The sequence below is a fragment of the Micropterus dolomieu genome, linkage group LG04, assembly GCF_021292245.1.
Source record: "Micropterus dolomieu isolate WLL.071019.BEF.003 ecotype Adirondacks linkage group LG04, ASM2129224v1, whole genome shotgun sequence".
NCBI lineage: Eukaryota > Metazoa > Chordata > Actinopteri > Centrarchiformes > Centrarchidae > Micropterus > Micropterus dolomieu.
Window position 1 is genome coordinate 5,122,502 of NC_060153.1, and position 23,685 is coordinate 5,146,186.

The 23,685-nt window shown below is 39.4% G+C and overlaps 2 protein-coding genes and 1 long non-coding RNA gene across 14 annotated transcripts in view; 1 reads left to right on the forward strand and 2 right to left on the reverse strand.

Moving 5' to 3' along the window:
• Positions 1-1,638: 1,638 nt before the first annotated feature.
• On the reverse strand, positions 1,639-14,655 carry LOC123970259 (PDZ and LIM domain protein 3-like). The gene is made up of 7 exons (XM_046048248.1): positions 14,492-14,655; positions 8,261-8,412; positions 7,337-7,421; positions 7,028-7,215; positions 5,523-5,650; positions 4,610-4,721; positions 1,639-2,106 (listed from the first exon to the last, which is right to left on the reverse strand). Exons 1-7 carry the CDS (start codon positions 14,582-14,584, stop codon positions 1,917-1,919), a joined length of 948 nt encoding a protein of 315 aa, XP_045904204.1. The 5' UTR covers positions 14,585-14,655; the 3' UTR covers positions 1,639-1,916.
• LOC123970281 lies at positions 4,101-8,477 on the forward strand. The gene is made up of 3 exons (XR_006824911.1): positions 4,101-4,160; positions 6,979-7,239; positions 8,321-8,477. It is a non-coding gene; the product is annotated as an uncharacterized LOC123970281 (long non-coding RNA).
• A 3,239-nt stretch (positions 14,656-17,894) lies between the features above and the next one.
• Positions 17,895-23,685, reverse strand: part of sorbs2a (sorbin and SH3 domain containing 2a) — an 89,451-nt gene continuing 83,660 nt past the window's right edge. For all 12 annotated transcript variants that reach the window (XM_046048157.1, XM_046048154.1, XM_046048152.1 and 9 more), the window contains 3 exons: positions 23,065-23,102; positions 22,722-22,828; positions 17,895-19,703 (listed from right to left, as the gene is read on the reverse strand). In XM_046048157.1, the coding sequence (XP_045904113.1) occupies positions 19,642-19,703; positions 22,722-22,828; positions 23,065-23,102 (207 nt within the window). In that variant the 3' untranslated portion in view covers positions 17,895-19,641. The remainder of the gene's footprint in view (positions 19,704-22,721; positions 22,829-23,064; positions 23,103-23,685) is intronic.

Genomic DNA, 23,685 nt, shown 5'->3' on the forward strand with positions numbered 1-23,685 from the left:
AGTAATTTGAGCGCGTCCTCTTCATCATCTGTATGGAGAGTTGGAGCTTCTCCCCCATGGTCAGAGATTTACCAAAGGTCTAGCAGGGTAAATAGTTTTTTTTCCCAGGTCACCAAACTGTTAAATACTTTTAATGATTAAAACTATTATGGGGTGATGATGTTTTTTTAACCATTGATGGTTGGATTGAATGGCGATGGCTGAACATATTCATAAATACATATATGTTGTCACTTGATGTATAGGCCTACATGTATGGATTTTATTTTGATTTTATTTTTAGTCTGTGTGCCTAAGTATCTGCATGTTCTATGTTTTAACTGGCTGCTAGTCAAATGTCCCCTCACAGACAACAAAGCTGAAGTGTTTAATTATTTTCAGTATATCAGGCTGATTACATATGAGCTCAAACTGAGGATTAGGCAAAGATCTGCTTTTAAGTATGAGGTTACTATTAAGAGTGATAAATGTATAATCTGTCCTGCCCTATCAGGTGCAACAAAGCGAAGAGGAGAGTCAGGGAGATGTCAATCAAATAGACTGACTCTGTACACTCCCAGAGTTCTGAAAGTGATCTAATCAAATTGGTGACTTCAAGTGAAGTCACCAGTGTGGTTTAACCATGGATGTGCCAGGTTTTAAAACTTTAAGAAAAATTAAATTTAATGGATCTAATTTTGCTTTTTTTGTGTTTTGTTGTTTGATGAAAACATTTTGTAGAAAACATTATCTTCCATCCAAAATCTAAGCTTGTAGTATCATTTACACCTGTGCTTTTTCTAATTTGACATGTCAAAATGTCTTTTGTAAAAAGGTATATGGTTTCATGGTAAATAAACATCCTTTGAAACTTCTCAAACCACTCCTGCAGCATAATTTACACTAATATACAATCTGGCTGAATAATTATTTTTGTTTGTAGTTTGTACAGTTATCTGCTTACAGCATAGTCATGACCATATTGCTAGCTGCTCTGTGGGGCTGTGCTACTTAACACAAACTATAGTTGAGAATGATGGGAATGTCAGTTAGTTTTTCAATGGCTTTCAAATTTTGACCTAATGATGGTGCTAGATGTAAAGTCCTGTGATCACCAGAGTTATTACAATTCATCCAGAGGGGGGCATGAATATGTGTGGACCAAAATTCATGGTAATCCATCCAATAATTGTGTGAAACAAAAATAAAAAATGTCAATCTCTTGATGGCACCACAGGGAAAGTCAGGGGATCAAAAATGTCAGCAGGCGTTATCCTCTGGGGACCACAGATGTCTGTGCAAAATTTAATTGCAATCCATCCAATAGCTGATGAGATATTTCAGTCTGGACCAAAGTTGTGGACCAACTGACAAGCTGAAATGTCAGAATTGAAAAGATGAACATCCATTGATTTTCTCATTGTCTCTTTGATGTGCTTTGAATGACAAACTTTGTGTAATGTGTAAAACTAGATCATCCACTTGTAAACATTTGATCCATCTCTCGTTTCCTTTATGACTATTTGCATGCTTATACTATAGCTACGCTGGGTTATGCTGCTTTTTTGGCACAGCCTTTCTTTTCAGTACGTTGCCATATGGAGGCTATTTTCTTTTAATAATGAAAAAAATATTAAGACTTTACATACAGATACCATCTTACAGTATGGACAAAGGTCTTTATTGGAAAGACACCAAATTGTGAGAAACCGGCAAGATGAATGTAGCAAGTCTCATTTGTGTTTTGTACTCACTGCTGCTACATCATACTGTTACATTCAGAGAGAAAAGTGTATTCTTATTGAAATATTATTGCACACAGACACCATGAAGGTGCAGATAAACACATGACACAGATGAAGGACATAGGGGTGTTGGCCAAAGTGTATCTGTGTGTGTGCCTGAGTGTTTGTGTCTGTGCTCATAATCTGGGGAATCTATGCAGAAGGAAAAGTTGTGATGAGGTCATGTCCCTCCGGTGGTCTCATTCTAGCACGAGCATGAGTCTCGCAGTACAGCTGACCCTCCACAAAGAAATAGCCCTTCTGTTTGAGGTTGATGTCACAGTCGGAGCACACAAAGCATCCAGGGTGACGATATTTGTCTCGAGCTTTCACCACTGTCCCACTGCAGCACAGAAGACAAGAGGGGAAGATGTGCATCTTTATACAGTAAAGGAAATTATTTTCAGCAAGTTGATTGTTGTAAGGTTTACAGAATTGTAGAACAGTATGTGCATGACATACACCTCTAAGTTTGCAAATGTAAGCGATGGACAAAATAATAGGAAAACATATTTCCCATTTTACTGGAAATCTTGCAGTATTTTATTGAGGACGCTATGTGTGTGTCTGTGGAAATCTGATTTGTTAAACATGATGATTCACAAAGACTAAATTTTGACATAGATAACTTTTAAAATACCTCTTTAACATCTAGCAATCATATGCAGTGCATGAATATCTACTAATTTTTTTATAAACACACTATAATCAAGGTTGGGACTTTAAAAATGTAATCTGGTACAATTACTAATTACTTGTTTAAAAATGTAATCAGTGACGTAATCAAAGTACCACAAAATAAAAGTAATGTAATCTGATTACTTTTAGTTACTTTTGGATTACTTCAATGCCAAATAGGCAAATGAAGACAAGAGAAGTATCAATGATGCGTCGTCTGCTCAGTGTATTTTTAGAGAAACATAGAATATCAAAATCTCCCATTCCCAAAATCCATGTTTAAAATGTTTTTATATGACATGCTGTGCACCATGTCACCACTATGGCAGTATCTGGCCGGTTAATGACAAAAAATGTTTTGTAGGTATTCTTGGTGACATTTAAGAGTTTGTCATTTGGAAAACCATTTTAGGATGTTGATGACTCATTCTGCACTTATTGTATTCATTTAGCATCCAATGAAAAATATGTCAATATGACGCTGCTGGAGCATAGTGTTTCTGATTACTGTACAAAAACACAACTTGTTTTCACAGATTTTGGTGAAACTGGATCATATTTGAAGGAGAAATATTCGAAATATGAAGAAAATATTTTTTCTAGTTTTCTCTCTGATGTCCCCCGGCTGCTCTGCCTCAACTCTGTGATTCACAGAGTTTCTTGATGTACAGATAGCTAACTTATGCCACAAGTAAGCTAACAGCCGACTTAACTAGCTGCTGTTGTTAGCTCAGTTTGCTGTGCAACCACTGGTCGGACCACCGGGGGGAGTGTTAAGAGTTTACTTTACACTGTATAAAGGTGTTTACACCTTTACTCGAGCACTGGAGGTTTTCAGTTCAGGGGCAGGGGGACCCACCAGGGAGTAATGGCGGGGTGCAGTACTCTGGTGCAGCGCCTGATTGGGAACCCAGAGCCGGGCGAGCGGGTAACGACACCTCGCTCAGCAGCTTCGCAGTGAACACGGAATCAAACTCTTTGCTAAACCGCTAACTGTAGCATATCTGCCTGTATCTGTGGCTGGTTAGCCGTACTGCTAGTACTGCTAGTGGTTCTATTAGCTAACTCAGCCCCCGGGTGCCAAGAGCCAAACCCAGCAAAGAAAACCACCTCAGTACTGTATTCTCAGTAGTCAAACTGGCCTCTCTCAGTCTCGGAGGCGGGGGCGTAACATTAACACACACTAGGCGCTACTAGCGAATGTAAACGCCAATCAATATCTGCGACACGTCCCTCCCTAGCTTTGGGTTTTTACCTATACAGTCTATGGTTTTTACTAAGCCGGAAGCTTCCAGTCGAGACGTGAATCCAACGCGAATGTCCCTCAAACCTGCGTTCCATTGAACGACCAGCAGGGGCGACTCTTCTGGTTGCAAGAAGAAGTCCAGTTCCAATAGAAAAAATGGTAAAATGACCCTACTTCCTACTTCTTACCTGAATAATTACTAATGACGATACAATAATAAGTTTATGGTCTCAATCGCTGATTTCCTGTCTTTTGCAATACAGCATGATGTTCATTTAGTAAATTATGGTCCCATTTAGAGGAAAATAGACCATAAAGCAGAGTATGCTCCAGGGCGGGATTATCTATGATTGACAAGTCGTTACCATGGTGACCTGTCAATCAGGCTAGAGTGGCTCGTACCCAAGGCACTGTGTAAATTTAGCCAGCGCCGTTGAAAAAGCTTATTAGGAGTTGGCTGTTTACTTTCTCTGGTGAGTAGGGCTTACATTTAGTTTTAAGACTGTTGTTCGCTAGACAAAATTGTCAGCCCTGTTAAAATGACAGTTAATGTGAATTACAGATGCACCTAACTAAGCAAGCTAGCTAGCTCCACACACGGCCGTTAGCTCCACCGTCAAGTGTTTATTAATGTATTTGCCAACCATGATAACTCCTCCTATCAAGTATCTTTAACTGGTGTATAAACAGTTGTTTTAATGAACACTTGATAACACAGTAAAACATAAATATATCAGATATAATGACACATGATAAATAACTACATGATTAACGTTACACACATGAACACTGTTAATTCATTTCTATACATGTATGTGGTGTTGCTGTACTTGTTCCTGTAATGTTCTCCACCCTTTGTTAGTATTGACTCATGGAGGCTATGAATGTGAATCACAGATGATTTCGTTCTATTTTTACTCACACAATCCCATTCCCACACTTGTCGCAGACGGGCAGTTTCTGCAGGTTTCCTGTGGGCGGAGTTGGTTTGGTTGTCGGGGCTTTTACTGTCCTGGTCACAATGGGACGAGTGCCTGCCCACATGGGAGAGAAAGCACTCAACAAAACAACTCTGTACTTATACATGATTGGAGCACATAAATAAAAACAAAACTGAATGTCCTTATTGGTTACAAGCACATTTCATAACCTCTAATCTATCAGGGCAACATTTTTACAACTTAATTCAAGGAAACACATGGAGAAGTGCTTATAAAGACGTATTGTGTAGCATTAACACTACACTAATTGACTAATAAGGGAAACACATGGCGGTGTGACTTAAAATGACAGATAATAACAGTGTCTGTTAATAGACCAGTTATATCGTAATCGCCAGTTCTCAAAATATTGCATAAATGATTTAGATACAAATGTTATGCATTGGTAAAGTGTATTTTTGTTCCATTATATAATCAAGAGTGCTGTTAATTGCTTGAAAAGTCATCTAATTTGGTAAGGTAAAAATCTGTGTAGATGTGCGTTGATCAAATTTTGACAGCCCAGAAATTGTCATCAGATGCTAAATCTTGATTGGTGCCCCGAAGTATATGTGACAGCCCCTGTTTTTGCAAGAGAGCCCCGCTAATTTGAAACCAGTGAGAAGAGAGGAGACAAAAAAAGAAATGCAAAAATCTCTCATGTGAATTAACAAAAACTGATTAAAACATTTCAGGGCCATTAAAACATCTGTACGTGTTTCTACAGTGAGGCAGTTTGTCTTTTTGTCTCTCAGCAAACGTACAAATATTTGTCAGTACAGTCATTAATCATTAAATCCTGTAAGATGTTTTTGTGTTGTGGAGGAAATTGTCTGGGAAAGAGGAAGAGCTCACCATCACTGTCAATAAACTCCTGCAGGGCTTTGAATGAGCCAGATTGCCGAGGCTCCTGGGGCTCCTCCTGGTCTTTCTGTAACATCTGGTACACGTCAGAATCCTCAATGCTGGTCAAAGTCCTGGGGCTGAGCAGCACACATACATACAGAACAATACCTGGTTAGAAACCAAACACTAAATCGCATGCTAGTATGTATGACACAGACTTTCTTTGGTCCGCCATATAACTGTGACAAGTCCATCTTCTTTTTCCCAGACCACCATAAGTCACTTTCATTAAGAGGGACTCCTTCATGCTTGTGGCAGAAATGATTACAATCTTTACTGCATTGCCCTGAGTCTTTTTTAATTTGTGGTTACTGAATGAAGGAGATCAGGTGACAATATCAAGCTGGATATTGTCATATTGCCAGCACAGTATGTCAACCTTAAAAGGAGAAAAAAGGTTAGAAATATGGTTCATGAGCTGGACCGCATAGAGGAAATCAGAAAGGAAAGAGGATATTGATTAATTTTAGCTGAGTTTTACAGCATGCTGTCCTTTTCATTTTGTTAGATTATGTTTTTGTAATCATGGTCTTTTATATAATAATTATGTGGTGTCTGCTGGTTATAGTGGTTATGAAAACATTACAATGATATCTACATATCTACTTTTCCATGTAAAGTAGCCTAGAAGTGATGTAGAGTGAGTCTATATTGTCTCCGCTGACATGACTTAGGTTTGATGTGATATATGTCTTCTAAAGAAGTTGTGGTTAAGTCGTGGAAAGATTGATTCCTGTGGGCTATGGTATTATATTCTTGGTGGTGACACACCGTATATCAGGTTGCCTAATGAAGTTCACATGAACGGAGGGGAAGGCTGAAGGCTAACGGTAGCACATGTGTGGCTGTATTAAGATACTCAGCTGACAACTTCAAACAAACCAAAGTGAGTGATTCCGGAGGTGAGTCATGTATAGACCAGGTGGACTAAAGTTAATGTAACAGCAGAAAGAAATCTACAGGAAGTAAACCCTGTGAGGCTGTGATGATCACTCCACACCAGAAACTAATAACTAAGGATCCTTAGATACTTAACACTAAGGGGGAAACACATTTGCCCTAAGGGTGGTGCCAGAGGAAAGGCTATTTATGTTGAAACAATTAGTCAATTGATATTGAATTCTGTGACTATTTCATCAGGATCAGGATACAGTACGTGTTTCCAAGGTCATAAATTAACCTCCAAGCTCATTTCATTTGTAGTTTGGCAGAAAAGTTATGTATTATTTAAGCTTCTAATCAAGCAAACATGCCAACATCTTGTTCTAAGATGTCACTGCTTGTCTCTGTTTTTACGACTGTAACTCTAATATATTTGTGTTTTGAACTCTTAGGTCATACAACACAAGCAATGTGAAAGTCTTTAGCTTTGGAACATTGAGACTTTATGGTATGTGTGACGCAGGGCTTGGAAAAAGACCTGACTGCCATGAGAACAGAGTGAGAACCATCACCTCACAGGCTTTTGGGGAACCAGACCTCGGACCTGGCCCTCCATGGCGTCCTGGATGTTGCCCGAGGAGTAGAGGCCTATAGGAGTGTTGTAGGCTGTGCTGACCACCTGACGCTTGTCATCGATGTTCGCTGCCGCAACAAACGGCTGAGCTCTACGGTTGTGAGCAGCACCAATTGGTTTATATTCCTGTTGGGAAGAGAAGGAAACCAGGTAATTACAGAGACAATTATGGGATAACTATGTGAAGCTAAATGGCTGCTGTATGCTTTAACAAACCTGAATCAGCTTCTCACAAACTCTTACAAACCTGCTGTTCTGCTTCCAGGTTGACTTTATATGGGTGAGCTTTACCTTCGTTCACAACACGTGGTGACCAGAGTCTTGATTGATTCCTGAAAATTAAAAACAGACCCTGGTCAGAAGTTCATTTCAACATGACTGACGAACTGACTTGAATGAGTCTGAATGTGTGTGAGCTGTTTATAATTCCAACCTATAAAACATTTAAACTGAGGTTTAAACTTCTCCTTACTTGTTTGACTTTTCCTGCCATACCATAAGATACTTTTTTTTTTTTTTTTTTTTACTTACAGCAAGGTTAAAAATATTTTCCTTTCATGAAAGTTTTTATAACAGCAGTCTAACTGATGTTAGCACAGATCTTGTATCATTTTCTGTAAGTACAAAACAGGGATATATTAATTTCTTGAATACTTACTGTACAGCATAGTCGTATAAAGATTAGTATGTTGTTCAAACTGCATAGCAGTGGCTCACAACCTGGAGGTTGGCAACCACACAAATGGATCACAAGATAAATCTCAGGGGCCGTGAGATGATGGCATGCATTTCTATTTATTTTTCTGTTTACTCTTATTTCTTGTGAATTACTAGACAATTTTGCCTCTTCGGGCCTCCATAAATTATATACATAAAACACTTGCACACAAATAACATAACAAGGGTAACAGGCCAAAAACGTATGGAACCCGGGCACAGTAAAAGCAACAACTGTACAATATGTAAGTCAATACAATACCACAACAATGGCTTTTTAACTTAATTTAAAATTGAATCAACACAAACGTAGAACAATATCAGCTTCACAAACACAGTAATTATTGCAAGGCTAATGTAAAACATTTCAGATTTCAGTGTACTGTGCAGACGTTGCCTTTACTGAGTGGGTCCACCACCTGTTTGTGGCATGCTTTTTGTTTCTGCATATAACCTTTCAACAGTAAGACAGAGCTGATTGGTGGAGTCTTTTATCTTGTTCTGGGCTTCACAGTGCAACATGTCTGCGGCTGGGACTCCCTCAATGGCCAGGATGACATCACCAGGACACAAGTTTGCTGCGGAGGCTTTACTGCCGGGTGTGATCTGGAAGGGAACAAGAAGGAATGGGGAGAGGAATGGACAAAAAATAAAGACTGTGGCTTTAGGTATTCAATGAGATGATCCATACAGGTGACAAATTAAAAGACAATACACTAGTGGAGAAACATAACAAATACAAATGTAAGGGCATGAATGGTCACCAGGTCTCATTGCGTGAGTCCTGTCTACCATCATTATCAAAACGTAAACTGAGGGAATATATGTAGAAAGATTGATATTTATCCCCTCCACGGTGGTTCAACACCTTACTAAGATGCTTTGTTTTTATTCCTTTGCTAAGTCATTACCCATTTGTATACTGAGAAAACAGAGGGACTGATTATTTCAACAATCAGACTGATATCAGTTTAATCCCCTGAAAAATAAATCCACTTTTGCGTTCCAACCACAATCAAAAATATGCCTTGCTCAAATTCAACTGACATCTCTGATTGCTGGGGGTCATGAGAAGTTTGGGACCTAAAAACAGACTCATGGGGCAGAAAATGTTGGATAATCCTTGATTTAGCTCTTCAAGAGGTGAAGAGAAATAAATCTGTTCTGTTTTTCATATAAAAGTTATTTCCCAGTTAAATTGTGTTTATTGTTTGCAATACAATAAACCAACAAAAACATTTTCATGTTTGCATACAACTTAATGAGTTTCAGCATTTTAAACTCCACGCTGACTCATGAGTCCCATTTTAGTTGGACCACATATATATTTATATATTTTTTTCATAACAACCACACTCAGCATTCAATCCTGGTTTCAGAAACCTCTTTAAAATGTTATTTATTGGTTGACAGAAAATTGTTCGCTTAGAACAAGACCGTAACATTATGTGAGAGAGTAGCTATCATTTGGTAACATAAATAACACAAAGAATCAATGTGTCTTATCTACTGAAAATAAATTCTAATTTAAGTCCCAGCCCAGTGTATAATGCTCTGGAGGATGTCTTCTAATTTTGTCAGCCAAAAAACAAAAAACTGTCGCTCCTTTGCTTTATGTCTCTTCATAAATTGTATTTCAAGAGTCCAGTATGTACAGGTGGGGCAGCCTGGTGAAAGGTTTTGGTCTGTTCTCCATCACTGGCACTTAATACAGAACTCAGCTGCAAAGCCCCTCCATTCATGTTCCCCTGCTGGGATCACAGTTTTATATGTTTTTCTGTTCTTTCTGAGTCTCACCTGGCCCAAGTAAAAGACAAAACGCAGACTTCAGTCAAACTTGTAACAGAAAAGATTCGGGCCAATTATGACCTAAATCTAAAAAGAATTTACCACACAGACTCTGCAAAACACTAACTGCTCTCTGAGATGCAGGAGGAGGGTTCCCACTGCGGGACGGTATTACCCTGGTTGGTATGCATGTGTGTAAACTGTCTGGCCCTTGTCTTGGAGATAAAGTAAACATGCACTGCTTCCCACTAAATGACAGTATCCAGATGGAGTATGTATTCTGTTAGCAAGGAAGTGATCAAAAGTCATAAGAACCATCACAAGTCATCAGGGTCACAGTGAATACCTCAAGAGGCAGCTTCAAAAGCAACCGAACATTCCCACTTACACTACACAGGCCATGACCTATGCTCAGCCATATTGCATTACGGGACATGGGAAATTTAGCTACACTGGGATGTTACATTGAAACTTCAATTAGGTCATCTGCCTATAAATAACTGGATGAAAGTGCTAAGGGGATGTCTCATGCAGCCAAAGAGGGAGCAATAATTTACAGTGGAGCATTTGTTGGAGTGCTGCTGTCTGCCTGTATTTTTTAATGCTCAATGTGCGTTACATGAATCTGTGCACAACTATGCTTTTTATTGGATTCTTTTGTTTCCACACACCCCAGTTGTCATGTCAAACATATGTCTTTGTTAAATTTACAACCTTCTTTTCCTTTTTTATCCCAGTCTGTTTTCTTTCGTGCTTCTTTTTCCTCCTTCAGTTTTGGGGATTTTTTATGTCGATCAGTTGAAGAAGGAAAGGGAGGGAGGAAAGGTGGAAGACACAAGGATGTCAGGGGAAAAAGGAAAGAAATAAGGAAACAAAGCACTGTTACTTTGGATGCCTGAGTACAATTTACTAATATTTGTCTACGTGCTTGTTTGTAAGCAAAAAACCCCAAAGTATAAATGAATAAAGTGAGGAATTAAAAAAGAAAGAGAGATTTAAGTTACACTAATAAGCTATCCACAGCCATGGGGAAACAAATCTAATGTTTTCTCATATGACTTGAAATCCTTCTTAAAGAGGTCACATTATGCTCATTTTCACAGCTGTGTTTAGGGGTTGTACCAGAATGGTTTTACATGGTTAAATTTTCCAAAACCATCATATTTTTGGGGTCGTACTGCACATTGCTGCAGCACCACTTTTAACCCTGCACGTTGAATGCTTGATTTTAGCCACTGAGTGAAGCATCTCACTTCTTTTCGATCTTCGTTGGGAGTTGCACATTCGCAGTACGTAGTTAAGGACTACTATCTGATTAGAAGGAGAGTAAGGCAGGTCCTGACAAGCAAGGCAGTGTGATCAAAATCAAAGCCACTTCAGCCAGTAACCACGGATTCAGTTCAGAAGTATATGCTCCCGAACCAGTTTCGCAACCTAGACTGGAGCAAGACATTTCAGAGTGGTAAGTATTTAATTTGTAACAAATTTATCTTTCACACATAACAGTTTAACTGTGCACCGTCTCTGCATCAAAGTTACAGCTTTATGTCCATTGATAGAGGGTATCTAACGTTCAGTAGGGAGGGTGGCGGTGAAGGGAGGCAGCAAGCGGACTTATTGTCACTGTGTGTGCTGCAGCTCAGTGTGTTCTTCCAACAGTGTTTCTGAGGGCGTGCCTGACTAGCCGCAAGGCGAGCATTATGACGCGTGATACTGAGTGATGCAGATAGGTTCCGGAAGTAAAGACTGGACTTCAATTGAGTTGTTTTCAGGCACTGCTTTCTGTGAGAGATAATAATAACTTACTTTTGGCTTTTTCACTTTGCAAACCTATTACATGGACAACAAGACATATAACACAATAAAGGTTAAAGGATAAGACAAAAAGTATAATATGACCTCTTTAAAAGGAGTACTGCAGCTATCTACGTAGTATTGAACTTAAAGCTGTACTCATCAATGATACTTGCAATGTGTAAACTTAGTGACAAAACCTCAGAGCATTATAAGCCGACTCAGCAGTTCCCCTCAGCTCTACAAGAGCATTTTAGCACCTTTCATTGTTTTGGCTTTAGCCAGCAACTTTACTTATTTGCCTTACTTACTGCAATTAGATACTTGGTTCTTTCTCACCACTCTCATCTGACAGCAAGCAATCATTTTCAGCAAATAAGCTCTGATAAATCTAAATGTCTGGTACAAAACAGCAGCAAGACAAAGTTAGTGATCAGTTCATGAACACAGTTGAGCATGTAGCTGCTAAAGAGCCCGACGTTTCCCTCAGGGGTTGGTGGTGGCTAAAACCGAGCTAAACAGATAGTGACCAGAAACATGACTCCAAATAAGACTTTTGTATTTGCTTGATGTGTTCATAGGTAACAACTTGCTAACACTTTCGCCAAAACAACTTTATAAGTTTATAAATTGTCAAAAATAATGTTTGCATCTTGTCGGTGTGGCCAAAGTCGCTTTTAATATCAATGCATGTTTAAAATTGTTAAAGTTGTGAGAGGCAGATTAAGAGAAGAGTTGATACAGCAGAGCATATCTTGACTCTGACCGTGCTATACTCTTCCCATAATGCACTCTTCACACCCTCCTTCCCCTTTAAATGCCCGTGTCTATCGACGTCCCAAGTATAAATAAATTACTTTTGTGTCCACGCTTAAGCCAAGATAACCCTGATGATGTCACCAGGGTTTGTTTCTCAGACTTTTACAGGATCAGTTGTACTCACCAATGACATGAAGATCAAAAAAAATATTAAGCTGAGTGCCCCTTTAAAGCTGCTGTCTGTTGAAGAAAAAGATGATAATCACTTGTGTTTACTTTCCTCAGCCAGCTGGGAACACCGGCGGGTCATAAAGAGGAAGACGTTCCTGACCAAAAATGGCAGTGAAGGAAGACACTGGATTCACTTGTACTTAAATAAACCCTGAGGGTTCACAGCAGCAACAATTCCTTTCATTTGTCTCATGGACAGTGAATGCGCTGGCGAGGTGTTTTGTCTGGTATGACAGAGATTTTCACATTCTTTTCTTTAATGTACCTCTCTCTTACACTTCAACACTTTGCTTCTTGTATTACTGCTCACATATCGTTTACCCTCCCTGCTTCCTCACTCTCTCCCATACCTCTCCTTCCTCGTCCATCCCAGTCTTCTCTCATCACTGTTCTTATATGGTCCACTGAGTGTCCGCTAACACAACAGGTGTGAGGTTATTGGACAGAGCCAGTGGTTCAGAGACCTAACTATGCATTTGGTCAGGATAATTCCTGAGGTCTTTCCCTAAATATAGACACACGTAACCCCAACAGAGCAGGATTACTGGGTCTCCTCACATCTGATCCTGTGTGATAAAGTCTGAATGCTGATGAAGACACAACTGTTCATTATTCAGAATGTTTACTTTGCAGAGAGAAAAAAAAGAAGGTAATGCATAATAAAGGAAAATACAGACATTTTATACTACAGTGGAAACTCTAGATTGGTATTCATGTTCATGTTTCTCTATGTCATGTAATTCTGTGCATATATATTTTTTTGTGTTTTCCCTAATGCATCAATTCCCCTCTTCTGTATTTCCTTCCTTTGTTTCTTAACTTAGCTTAGCATAAAGACCTGACACAGGTGGAAACACCTAGCCTGTTCAGAAGTAACAAAATCTGCCTACCAACACCTTTAAAACTCACGGATTCCAGTCTTTGTGCTAAGCTAGGTCACTAGCCCTAGCTAGATATTTACTGTACAGTAACGGGAGTGGTATTAATCTTCCCATCTAACTCTTAAAAGTAAATAAGAAAAACATCTACTTTCCCAAAATGTTAAACAACTTTTGGAATAAAGTCTTATAATAACTGTCTGGTTATTTCATGGCTACATGTGATTCCGTTGTTTGGCTGTTTTTGTGGACTATAAACAGGAAGTACCAAACAAGTTCCAGGAAATAGTCATTTTCATCAACAGATAAAGATAAATTCTAATTAACAAATCACAATCAGCAGCCAAAACATTCTAAACTGTTTGCCCTTTTCTTTCTAACCAAGTATCTTTAGTGAAGTAACTGTGAGTTTGCTTTATAGTTAGGTTTCATTTTACACATGTAATCTGTCATCTCAGTCTGCAGTGATGACAAGTGGCATGATGCTGCATGCTGACCTCAAGCTGCAGTTTACTAGCTCTGGAACAGCTGCACCGTTATAATAGGTGCACATACACTAACACTGTCCTCATCTTCTCCAGTCAAATTCAGTCATCTATGTGTTAACTCGGCTTTCAGCATGATGTCCTGCATGTGTGGAGGATTTAAACAAGTCTGTCTAAACATATGAAGTGGATTCTACAGCTGGATGATTCTAGCTTTCTTTTAGTCCACATTTTTCATCAGGTTTTAGTCAGAATTGATTAACACACTCAGGACTGTTCAGGCACGATGTCGTGACCTCACTGTGCTTCCAAATTCTTCAGTCTGAAATCCACTCAGTGAGACATTTGTGTGTGTGTGTGTGTGCACATGTCAGAGTACGATGTAATCTGCTATTTGTATCTAAGCCTCTTGCATTTGCTGTAGCACAGGTGCAAACCCCATACCACACTGAGTCCAGACAGACTCTTTCTAGAATGAACCCTCCTGGAAAGACGGTGTTAACGCTAACGCAAACACTCACTCCTCTGGACTGGACCACCAAAGGATTAAAGCACATTCATATTTTAGATGTTTGGCAGACGTGCCACAACAGCAGAAACATTGTCAAATCCTTGATCATCAAACTAGTAAGGAAGTAAAAAGTAAAGACTTGTTTTGATCTAGTTATTAAAAGGAAGATATATTTTTTTGCAAACTGAATCACTTTTCATCTTTTTTTATATAATGGAGACGTCTCATCACTCACTCACCCTGGAGATGGTCAGGGGCTGGTTGAAGTCCTTTCCTCCAGCCAGGCGAAACCCCCAGGGGGCCGGACCGTCCAGCACAACATTTAGTGGCATGACCTTATAATGTCTGCCCGCTGTGAGATAACAGCACAGGCAGTAAACTGCAGGCTGCGGGGAACACAGTTAAAGAGCAAAGCAATATCAAAGTGATGGAGATTTTGAACCATGTGGGAGGGGGCAGAGGGAGGAGAATGGACAGACACCGCCCCAGGAGTGAAGTAATTGGTCAGATTTTGGGAACTAGCTCCCAAGCTGTTTGACCAGCACTTGCTCGCCAGTTTTCCTATGTCTGTCTGTTGAGCACTTTTTCTTATTTCTTCTTTTCTTCCTCACTACTTCTCTCTCCAAATAGAAGCCAAGGTTTTGCCACTTAAATCAGGTGCTACCAAAACGTCAGTTGTCCTACTCAAAGCTACAATTAGGCTCACAGCCTGTACCTATATGGACACTTGTAGACAGAATGAGGATGTGACAGCCCCTGTTGCTTCTCATCCCTGGGCAGCTCAGTCTGGCTGGCCTCCTCTCGTTCTGGTTGACGGGTCTTGCTGCTCCTGTCCTTATTTGGTCTGGAAGTACAGCTCCACTCTGGAGCCCTGGAGGTCCCACAGGCACATTCCAGCCACTATTGATCTGGATGGGACCCAGGACTCTCACCCTGAGCTTGTTTACAATCCAGTTCAACACACCATCTCATGTTTTCTGTGTCTATACAGAAACAGGGTCTGGTTTGCCTTTGAAAATATTTTTTTCATCTCTCAAAAGATTTCCTCTACGCTACAAAAAATGTCTTTGCTCTTTGTTTATGATCACAGTGTTTTATTCCAGCCAGCTGAGGACATTTTTCTCTTGTTTCCACATGCCTGCATTATATCCAGAATTATAAAAAAACACCAAAGGCTTTCTGTTGCTACTAGAGCACTTTGTCAACAAACTGTGAGTAAGCCTTGTTATTCTATGTCAGCACTGATAGGCTTTCGCTCTGAGTAGGGCATGTAAATAAATGAATACAGCGCCAGTTAAAACAGTTGAGCACATTCAGAATCGCACCACAAAATCCATCATGTGCGTAAAGCACTGAATATCTTACTTCATGCAAGTAACCTATTTCAAAGTGGACCAGATTCATGGTTTGTTTCTGCAGTTGCCATGCCGATGTACGTCAATGACAATTAAGTGCAGTTGACGATGGAGAATTCTTACACCAGCATTTCTCTCTCTGGACAGACACGCAAGAGTTTCCTTATTTTTACACTAATTCTCTCTCTTTTGTCTCGGTCACTAATTCACACCTGTAACAAAAGCATGTGAGCATATCATACATGTCCACTGTCAAAGCCAGTAATACTGTCCGGTTGTGTTTGCTTTACTTGCCAGATGACCTATGTAACCTTTATGTAACACATATCAACTGAAACACTGGTTAGATCATCAATGCAATTTTTTCAAGAGCTTGGGGGAGTCCTGCAAGGCCTAGTTTGCCATTTCCTACCTGCAACAATTTTAAAAGCATCATTAAAAACGAAATCATTAAAAGTGTTTCTGATTTTAGGCTGTGAAGGTTAAGTCACGTTTGAGAGTTACATGAATCTGTAACTAAACAAACTCTTAGTCACTAATTGCCATCGGTCACCAAACTGCAAGCACTAGGTCTGGGAGCCAGTCTTTGTTGATGGATCAAAGACTTTCTAACTAACAGACCCCAGCATGTCAGGCTTGGCCAACACTGTTCCTCCACCATCACTCTCAGCACTGGGGTCCCGCAAGGCTGTGTTCTTAGCCCATCCCTTTATTCTCTGTTCACACATGACTGCAACTCCTCCCATGTTTCCAAAACGCTCATTAAATTTGCAGATGACACAATCATAGTGGGACTCATAACCAACAATCATAAAACTGCATACGGAGAGGAGGTTCAGGCACTAACAACCTGGTGCAAGGACAACGACCTCATCCTCAACACGAAAAAAACAAAAGAAATCATAATAGATGGTGCACAATGGTTTGTACATCAATGGAGAGGAGGTGGAGAGAGTACCTAGCTTTAAGTTCAATTTTTCAGTACCCTCTCTAGTTGAAAGTGTTGCAACCATAACCACATCCAACAACGATGTCATGGTGTACTGACACACCCTGGAGTACACTTACACATCACTGCAGAAAGTTGAGAGGGCGATAAGATAAAGAAGATAAAGGACAAGTCTGGTAATACTTTATATATTTGTTATTGTCAACAATTCCAATGAATACACCAAAACTAACAATGAAATGATCGCAATAAGACATATTTTCTGTATTGCAAAAGTCTGATATAGCTTATTCCGCTCTGCCGTGGACATCTGTTATTGTCTACAAACTATTGTTGTTGTCCACAAACTATTACAAACACATCAATGAGCCATTAAAAGTTCATTAAAATGCAACAGACAGTCGGGAAGCCATACAGTGCTGAGATTAACTATTAAACAGCTGATTTTGGTCTTTTCATGGGATTTGTGGAAAATAAGAAAAATACATATTACCAGCCTCATCCTTTAGACCATTGGAGGTCAGCAAAAACAAGATTTTCAGCTGTTGTGAGTTTGCTTTTTGAGATTAACCATTTGTCAAATTTCATGAATGTGACGTCTTCATACAAGACACCCTGTGCCTCTATCGAGTTTTCATTGCGATCAAACTATTTTGTTTACATTCAACATTTCTAACCAAAACCATTGTGCAATGAATCTTTAAATGTCATAAATTAGATTTCTTTTTAGTCATAGTTGTCTTTTCTGTTAAGCTGAAAGAAAAAAAGGAAATATTTCATATACCAGCTGGATTTTATTAGCAATACAGCCCCATAAAACCATCCAAGAAATGCTAAGATATTGTAGAAATACTTAGGTCCAAGAGTGTGCATTGAATTTGATTTAACATGAATAACATATAAGATTTATATTTTTATTACATGTATAAACATCTTAGGAGTCAAATTCTTGTCTTCAATCCAAATTTGTTTCAAATGTTGTATCAAAGGTAGACTAGAGGCTTATTGTACGTTTTGACACTGTCGAGTTGGTGATCATGTTCTGTGCACACTTTCACACGCTTTCCTGACGTTTTCTAGACTATATATGCATAAATTAATTTTTTGCATCACAGAAGAGGTTTACATATACATGGCTATTAAATTAGTAAGTTGGATGTAAGGCAGCAATCACCAACTCTACTCACTCTACCTACAGTGACCTCAGTTTAAATATGTCACTGGCTCTTAAAAGGACAAATAACTGGAAAAAAAGGCCTACATGCCTGGCTACAAGAATAACTTTAGAAGTGTGGAAATTAGCACCACTGATGAAAGAAGAGAGGAAACCAAATGTGATGATGGGTGACAAAAAGCTGACTTTATAAAGCAAGTGGATGTTGGCCATTTTACAGCTCTCATACAAAAGGCTTACAAAAACACTACAGACAGAGACACACACACACACACACACACACACACACACACACACACACACACACACGTGTTCTCACACTAGCTGAAATAGTGGACGACAGGGGATGATGTATAATGTGTGAAGGATAAAATAAAATATATCTTAAGGTGCTTTAACAACTGTTTTGTCATCAGTGTCCATCCTATGTGAAACACGTAAAATGAGAAAAAAAAACAAATCAAAAACAACATAAATCATATTCACTGAGCATGACAAGATTAGATGAAAACTGCCAATTATTCCAAATAGTATATAACTACATGAAACAGTGACCCACTCACTGACAACAGAGATGCCACCAAAGTCTAGTGGAAAAACTGCAGTTACATGACTGCAGTGTTTGATAGAATGTCATCTCTTCCTGCATCTGACTTAAATAATCAAACATAAAACATCCTGACACCTGGCATAATTGTAGCCCATGAACTATTATTGTGTTACCTATCTCATACAATACTTTACTTCACAATTATACAACTATCCTTCAAATGTGGGGTTTCTGCTGTTGAAAGATGTTAATAAAGCAACATGTTGTTCTATCCTTTCTAGAATCATCTTACAACACAGTATGACCAGCACTTGTCCTCTAATAAATATAATACCTAAAGGTTGGTAACCTTTTTGCATACACTTTTCAAACATGACCAATACAAGTCCCACAGTTGTATTAACCTGCAGTGTGTAAAATCTGACGTGAAATTTGAGATAAAACAAACACTACATTGTGTTAACGTTTCGTTAAAGTGCATCAATCCTACGGTGAAGAACCAACAAGTTGAAATTATTTTTGTATTTTCCTATCTTATACTTTAAATCTAATGTATAAGGTTTAGACAGCAAGTGCAACAGTGTCAATGATATTTCTCCCACTTCCTCATTTGCAATATTTGAAAAAACTGCTTAATAATGATTAACGATAGTGTTTCAGAACAAATATATCCCCAAATTCTTATCAACCAATCAATACATTGGGTAGCACATAACATTGATACATGCACAGTCTTTATCACATGTAACTGTGGGAAGTAACATCCTTTTACCTGAAATATTGGCTGCATGGCTGCAATCCCTTGAACACAGTTCATAACAAACCTGCTGACAGAATACTGTTTTAACAACACTCTGCACTGAATGTCTCTGGGGATATTTGTAATTTAACACTGAAATGAAATGTAACAAGTGTTTTAAATGTGAGATACTGCAGAAAAAAAAAAGGTGATCGTGGTGAGCTCGCTGCCCTTTAACAGAAAGAAAAGCATCAAGTGCCCTGTTGTCTTTCATTGAGTGTTTGCAAAGTTCCTTCGAGATCCTTCCATCACTGTCAAAAGTTAAAGGTCACTGACTGGAGCACAAAGTTTGGGTTCTCCATGATAGAAAAATAAGGATAAAAAGATAAGATTAAAAAAACAACATTATTTTATAGAAGTCTTCCATTAAAGATGGCTAGTTAGAGCTAAATGTTCTGTCTGTGTGAAGCTGACGAGCCACACATACACGCAAACACATAAATGTGCCACAGGTCTTGTGGGGACCAGTGTTGGGAGGTGGTGTCCTGCAGGTGCTGTGCTGAGGGCGATGAACGTGTCACAGAAAGGGGGCAGGGTGGGACTCTGGAGTCTGGAATCATCATTATAGCTGCTTTACGTAGTTTCCTGGGAACGTTCCAAACAACTTGCTCCTCCGAGAGGTCCCTTCAAAATCAAAGAGCAATACAATGAGATTGTCAGTGCTTGAAACTTGGCAGTAGCTCTCACTAATATTATTCTAGCTCACTGCAGTCTGAAAATAAGCCAAACCTGGAGATCACTCAAACTGAAACAGATTAAAACATCTTTAGAGGGCAAAGTTTTTCATACAACAATGTAAAGATTAACACGGCAAACAGATTCTCAGGACTTTCAGACTCAAACTGTGCTCAGCTGTGCAGGATTATTCTCATCTCTTTAAAAGCCATGTTATCAATATGTGGTGGGATCACGGTGCCATCTAGTGGTCTCAGTTTGTTAATATTTAAGTTCTTCTACACCAGTGGTTCTTAACCTGGGAGTCGGGACACCCCTGGTGGGGGAATTTTAAAAAAGGCAACTAGCTAGCTAACGTTGATCCAATGAAGTGAGTAAGATGGAGGTGTATGTGTGTGTGTGGTGGTGGTCCTCAAAAAAGAGTCGGACTGCCAGAAAGGTTAAGTGTGTAGACAGTTTGAGCATCTATTACAGCATCATCTAAGACATGTATCTAGTATTATACCTACTTGCCTGTATAATTGGTATGGTTGCGGAAGTATTCAGATCCTGATTTGTATTGCACAGAGAGGTTTTTCTATACCTTTGTCCAGCCCATGTATATCAATCATGGTAGGTGAATAAAAGAAACACCTGTTTGTATAATGCAATACAGTTCAACAGCTCCTCAAATTGCAGCTTCATAAATGATCAGAAAGTTGAATCAACAGTTTTAATAAAAAGCTCAACATTATAACCTTCATGAAGGGAGGATTTATTGCAGGACTGTATTTGTCTAATAAATCTAATTAACTGGCAACAGTGTGTACATGAAGCACAAAATGATAAAACTTGAGTAAAGTATCTTTCATTTTTGTCTAGTTATCCTCCCCTCACTTGTGTATTTAAGTCTTTGTGCTCCCCTCGTCTGTTGCCAAGTTGGTCTTTGTTAGTTTGTTAAGCATTCCAGTCCTCTGTGCCCTGTGTTTCCTGTTTCCTGGGATTATCTGCCTAACTTCTTTGGACTCCCTGGATTTTGATTCTTGCCTGCTCCCCTTTTGGATTAGTTTTTTTTTGTAGACTGCTTGCCTTGTTTGACCCTTGCCCGCCTTCACCTTTAATTAGGGCCCGAGCACGAAATGTGTGAGGTCCCTATTGAAACTGAAGGGATTATTTTTTCACCAAACGTAGCACATAATTCAGACGTTGCGAAAAATTTCATATTTTATGGGTTTCGCATATGGGCGTGGCAAAATGGCTCGCTAGCGCCCCCTACAGAGCAGTCCCCCGGACAAAGTTTCACCTACGTGTATGAAATTTCCGTGGTACGTGTATCATGGCCAGTCATTCAAAAAAGCCTTTTGAAGCGATGCCCGACAACCTACAGGAAGTTGGCCATTTTGGATTTAATGGTCATTTTTGGGCGATTTACACACTTACACAATAGTCCAATCAAATTCTAATTGCACTCTAAACCCACTGACAATTAAAAGTTATTCAAACGGTTATTACAAGTCAACCAGTTTGCCCGTGGTGTGTCATCGAAAATTGGTCATAAAACAGGAAGTTGTTATAACTTCAGTACACATAATCACATCTGCACCAAATTTGATAAGTGTAACAATAGCCCCGCCCTGAACACATGTACATGCCAATATTCACTCCAAGTCATAGCGCCACCTGCTGGCAACAGGAAATGACACGTTTTACGCTGTAATGTACTACTCCGAGCAGGTTGGACATATGAACTTCAAAACTGTCCCAGGAAACCCTTAACACATTGATGAGGCCATATTGTAAAATTTGTGAATTTTTGGTTAACAGCTTGGTGGTGGCGTGGCGGCAAAGTGCCATGCTTCGCCATGACACAGGAAGTTGTTGTAACTTTACTGTACATGCTCAGATCTGTACCACACTTTACATGTTTCAGAAGAATCTCGCCTTGAACACATGTACATGCCAACATTCACCCATAGTCATAGCACCACCTACTGGCAACAGGACGCGATCCTCAACAAAGCAGCCCCCGCGGTGTGTTTTACCTATATGCATGAAATGTCTGTGGCAGATGTATCATGTCAAGACGTACAAAAATGCTTCTTGGAGCGATGCCCTAAATCCAACAGGAAGTCCGCCATTTTGAATTTTATGGTTTTATTTTTGGATTTTTTTACACACTCCGTACTTTAACAAACTCCTCCTAGAGAATTAGTGCGACCGACTTCAGATTTTCCCTGTCTACTCTAAAGCCATTGACAATTAAAAGTTGTACAAACAGTGAGTTTTCGTGGAATGGCGTGCCGTGGCATGGGTTCCAATATCGATGATTTGCCATGACACAGGAAGTTGTTGTACCTTGACTGTACATGCTCAGATCTGTACCACACTTTACATGTTTCAGAAGAGTCCCGCTCCGAAAACATCTACATGTTCAGTTATACTCGTAGTGCGAAGTGCTATGTAGCGCCACAAAGGGGACACAGGAAGTGATGATTAACACATTTGTGCAGCAGCCCGTGGCAAATTTACAGTTACACCGGCAGAGCTCCAGAATCTGCAAGGCAGCCGCATCACACCTTGATGCGCTACACGTGCAAGGGCCTGCCCAACGCTGCTTGCAGCTTTAATTTTATTATTAAAATCATAGAACAGAACCTGCTCGGCCTCTGTGTTTGGAGCATCTGGGTCCCCTCTCTTGGTTTTCTCGCTTGATTAACTGTGACAAAGTGGTTCTGATCCAGTTATACATCATGGATGTACAGTAAAATAATTCATTCTCATACATATTTGTTTATTCTTTTATTGACTACATTTTTAGGAGCTGTGCCAATGTCTATAGAAGAGACACTATACTTGAATTATTCACTTGCCTGCTCTCTGTTGTATTGCTGAACAGTAACACAATGAAAATAATGTTTTTTTTTTAAAAGGCATCAACTAAAATATGTTACTAATAGACAAGAACAACCCTGTATTCTGTCCTCTCACCAACAAACCAGCCGTCATCGCACTTCTCCATCACATCTACAATGTCGCCCTCCTTCAGCTCCAGCTCGTCCTCGTTGCGAGGCAGGTAGTTGTACACAGCCTGGTACCTGTGTTAGAAAAAACGATGGTGACCTGACACCCATGCTACAGTAATGCTACTGAGCAGTAATGCTATTTTTTCTGTTATGTCTAATATGATCACCCATTTCTAATATCTGTTAAAGTAAATCTAACACTTGGTATTTGTTGATTATAATTACTGCACACATACTGTATACATTGCTAAGCTTATAGTTTAGCTCAAAGATATTATCTTTTCAGTGGAATAACAAATATCACTTACGGGTCTCCTCCACCATGAAGTGCATCTTGTACTAACCGCTGTGAGAAAGACAGAAACAGACAGGAAGTGAAAATGTGGCATTCCTAAGGCTTTTGTTTAGGGTTTGATGAGGCTGAACGGAAAGACATGTGTAGTGTTGTCGCTTTACACGAATAAGGTATAATTTCATACCCAGAGCTGTGACCAATTCCTTTGGAAACAAACATGAATAGACAAACCAACCAAACACTTCAATTGATTCGGCACAAATACTACTGTGTAAATGTACACTGTATGTAAAAAAAAATAAAAAATAAAAAAAAATAAAAAACAGCACACTTTAGTATGCATGCTCTAGAACTTCTGATCAGTTATGAATGATATGGTTATTCTGAAGATTTCCTTCCTGCACAGAGACAAGAGTACAGTCAGAGCATGATTAAATGAAGACATGCCCCCCTACCCTTCGACCTCTAATGGACAGATAGGACCTCCGGGACAAGATGGGGCTACGAGGAGGTTTACCACCAACAACTGGATCCTGCTTAACAGGCAGAAAGACCAGAGGCAACACACCAATAATCTTAGAACATAAGGCGAGTAAGCAGCCTTCACTATGAGCCTAACACACCAAGCACAAAG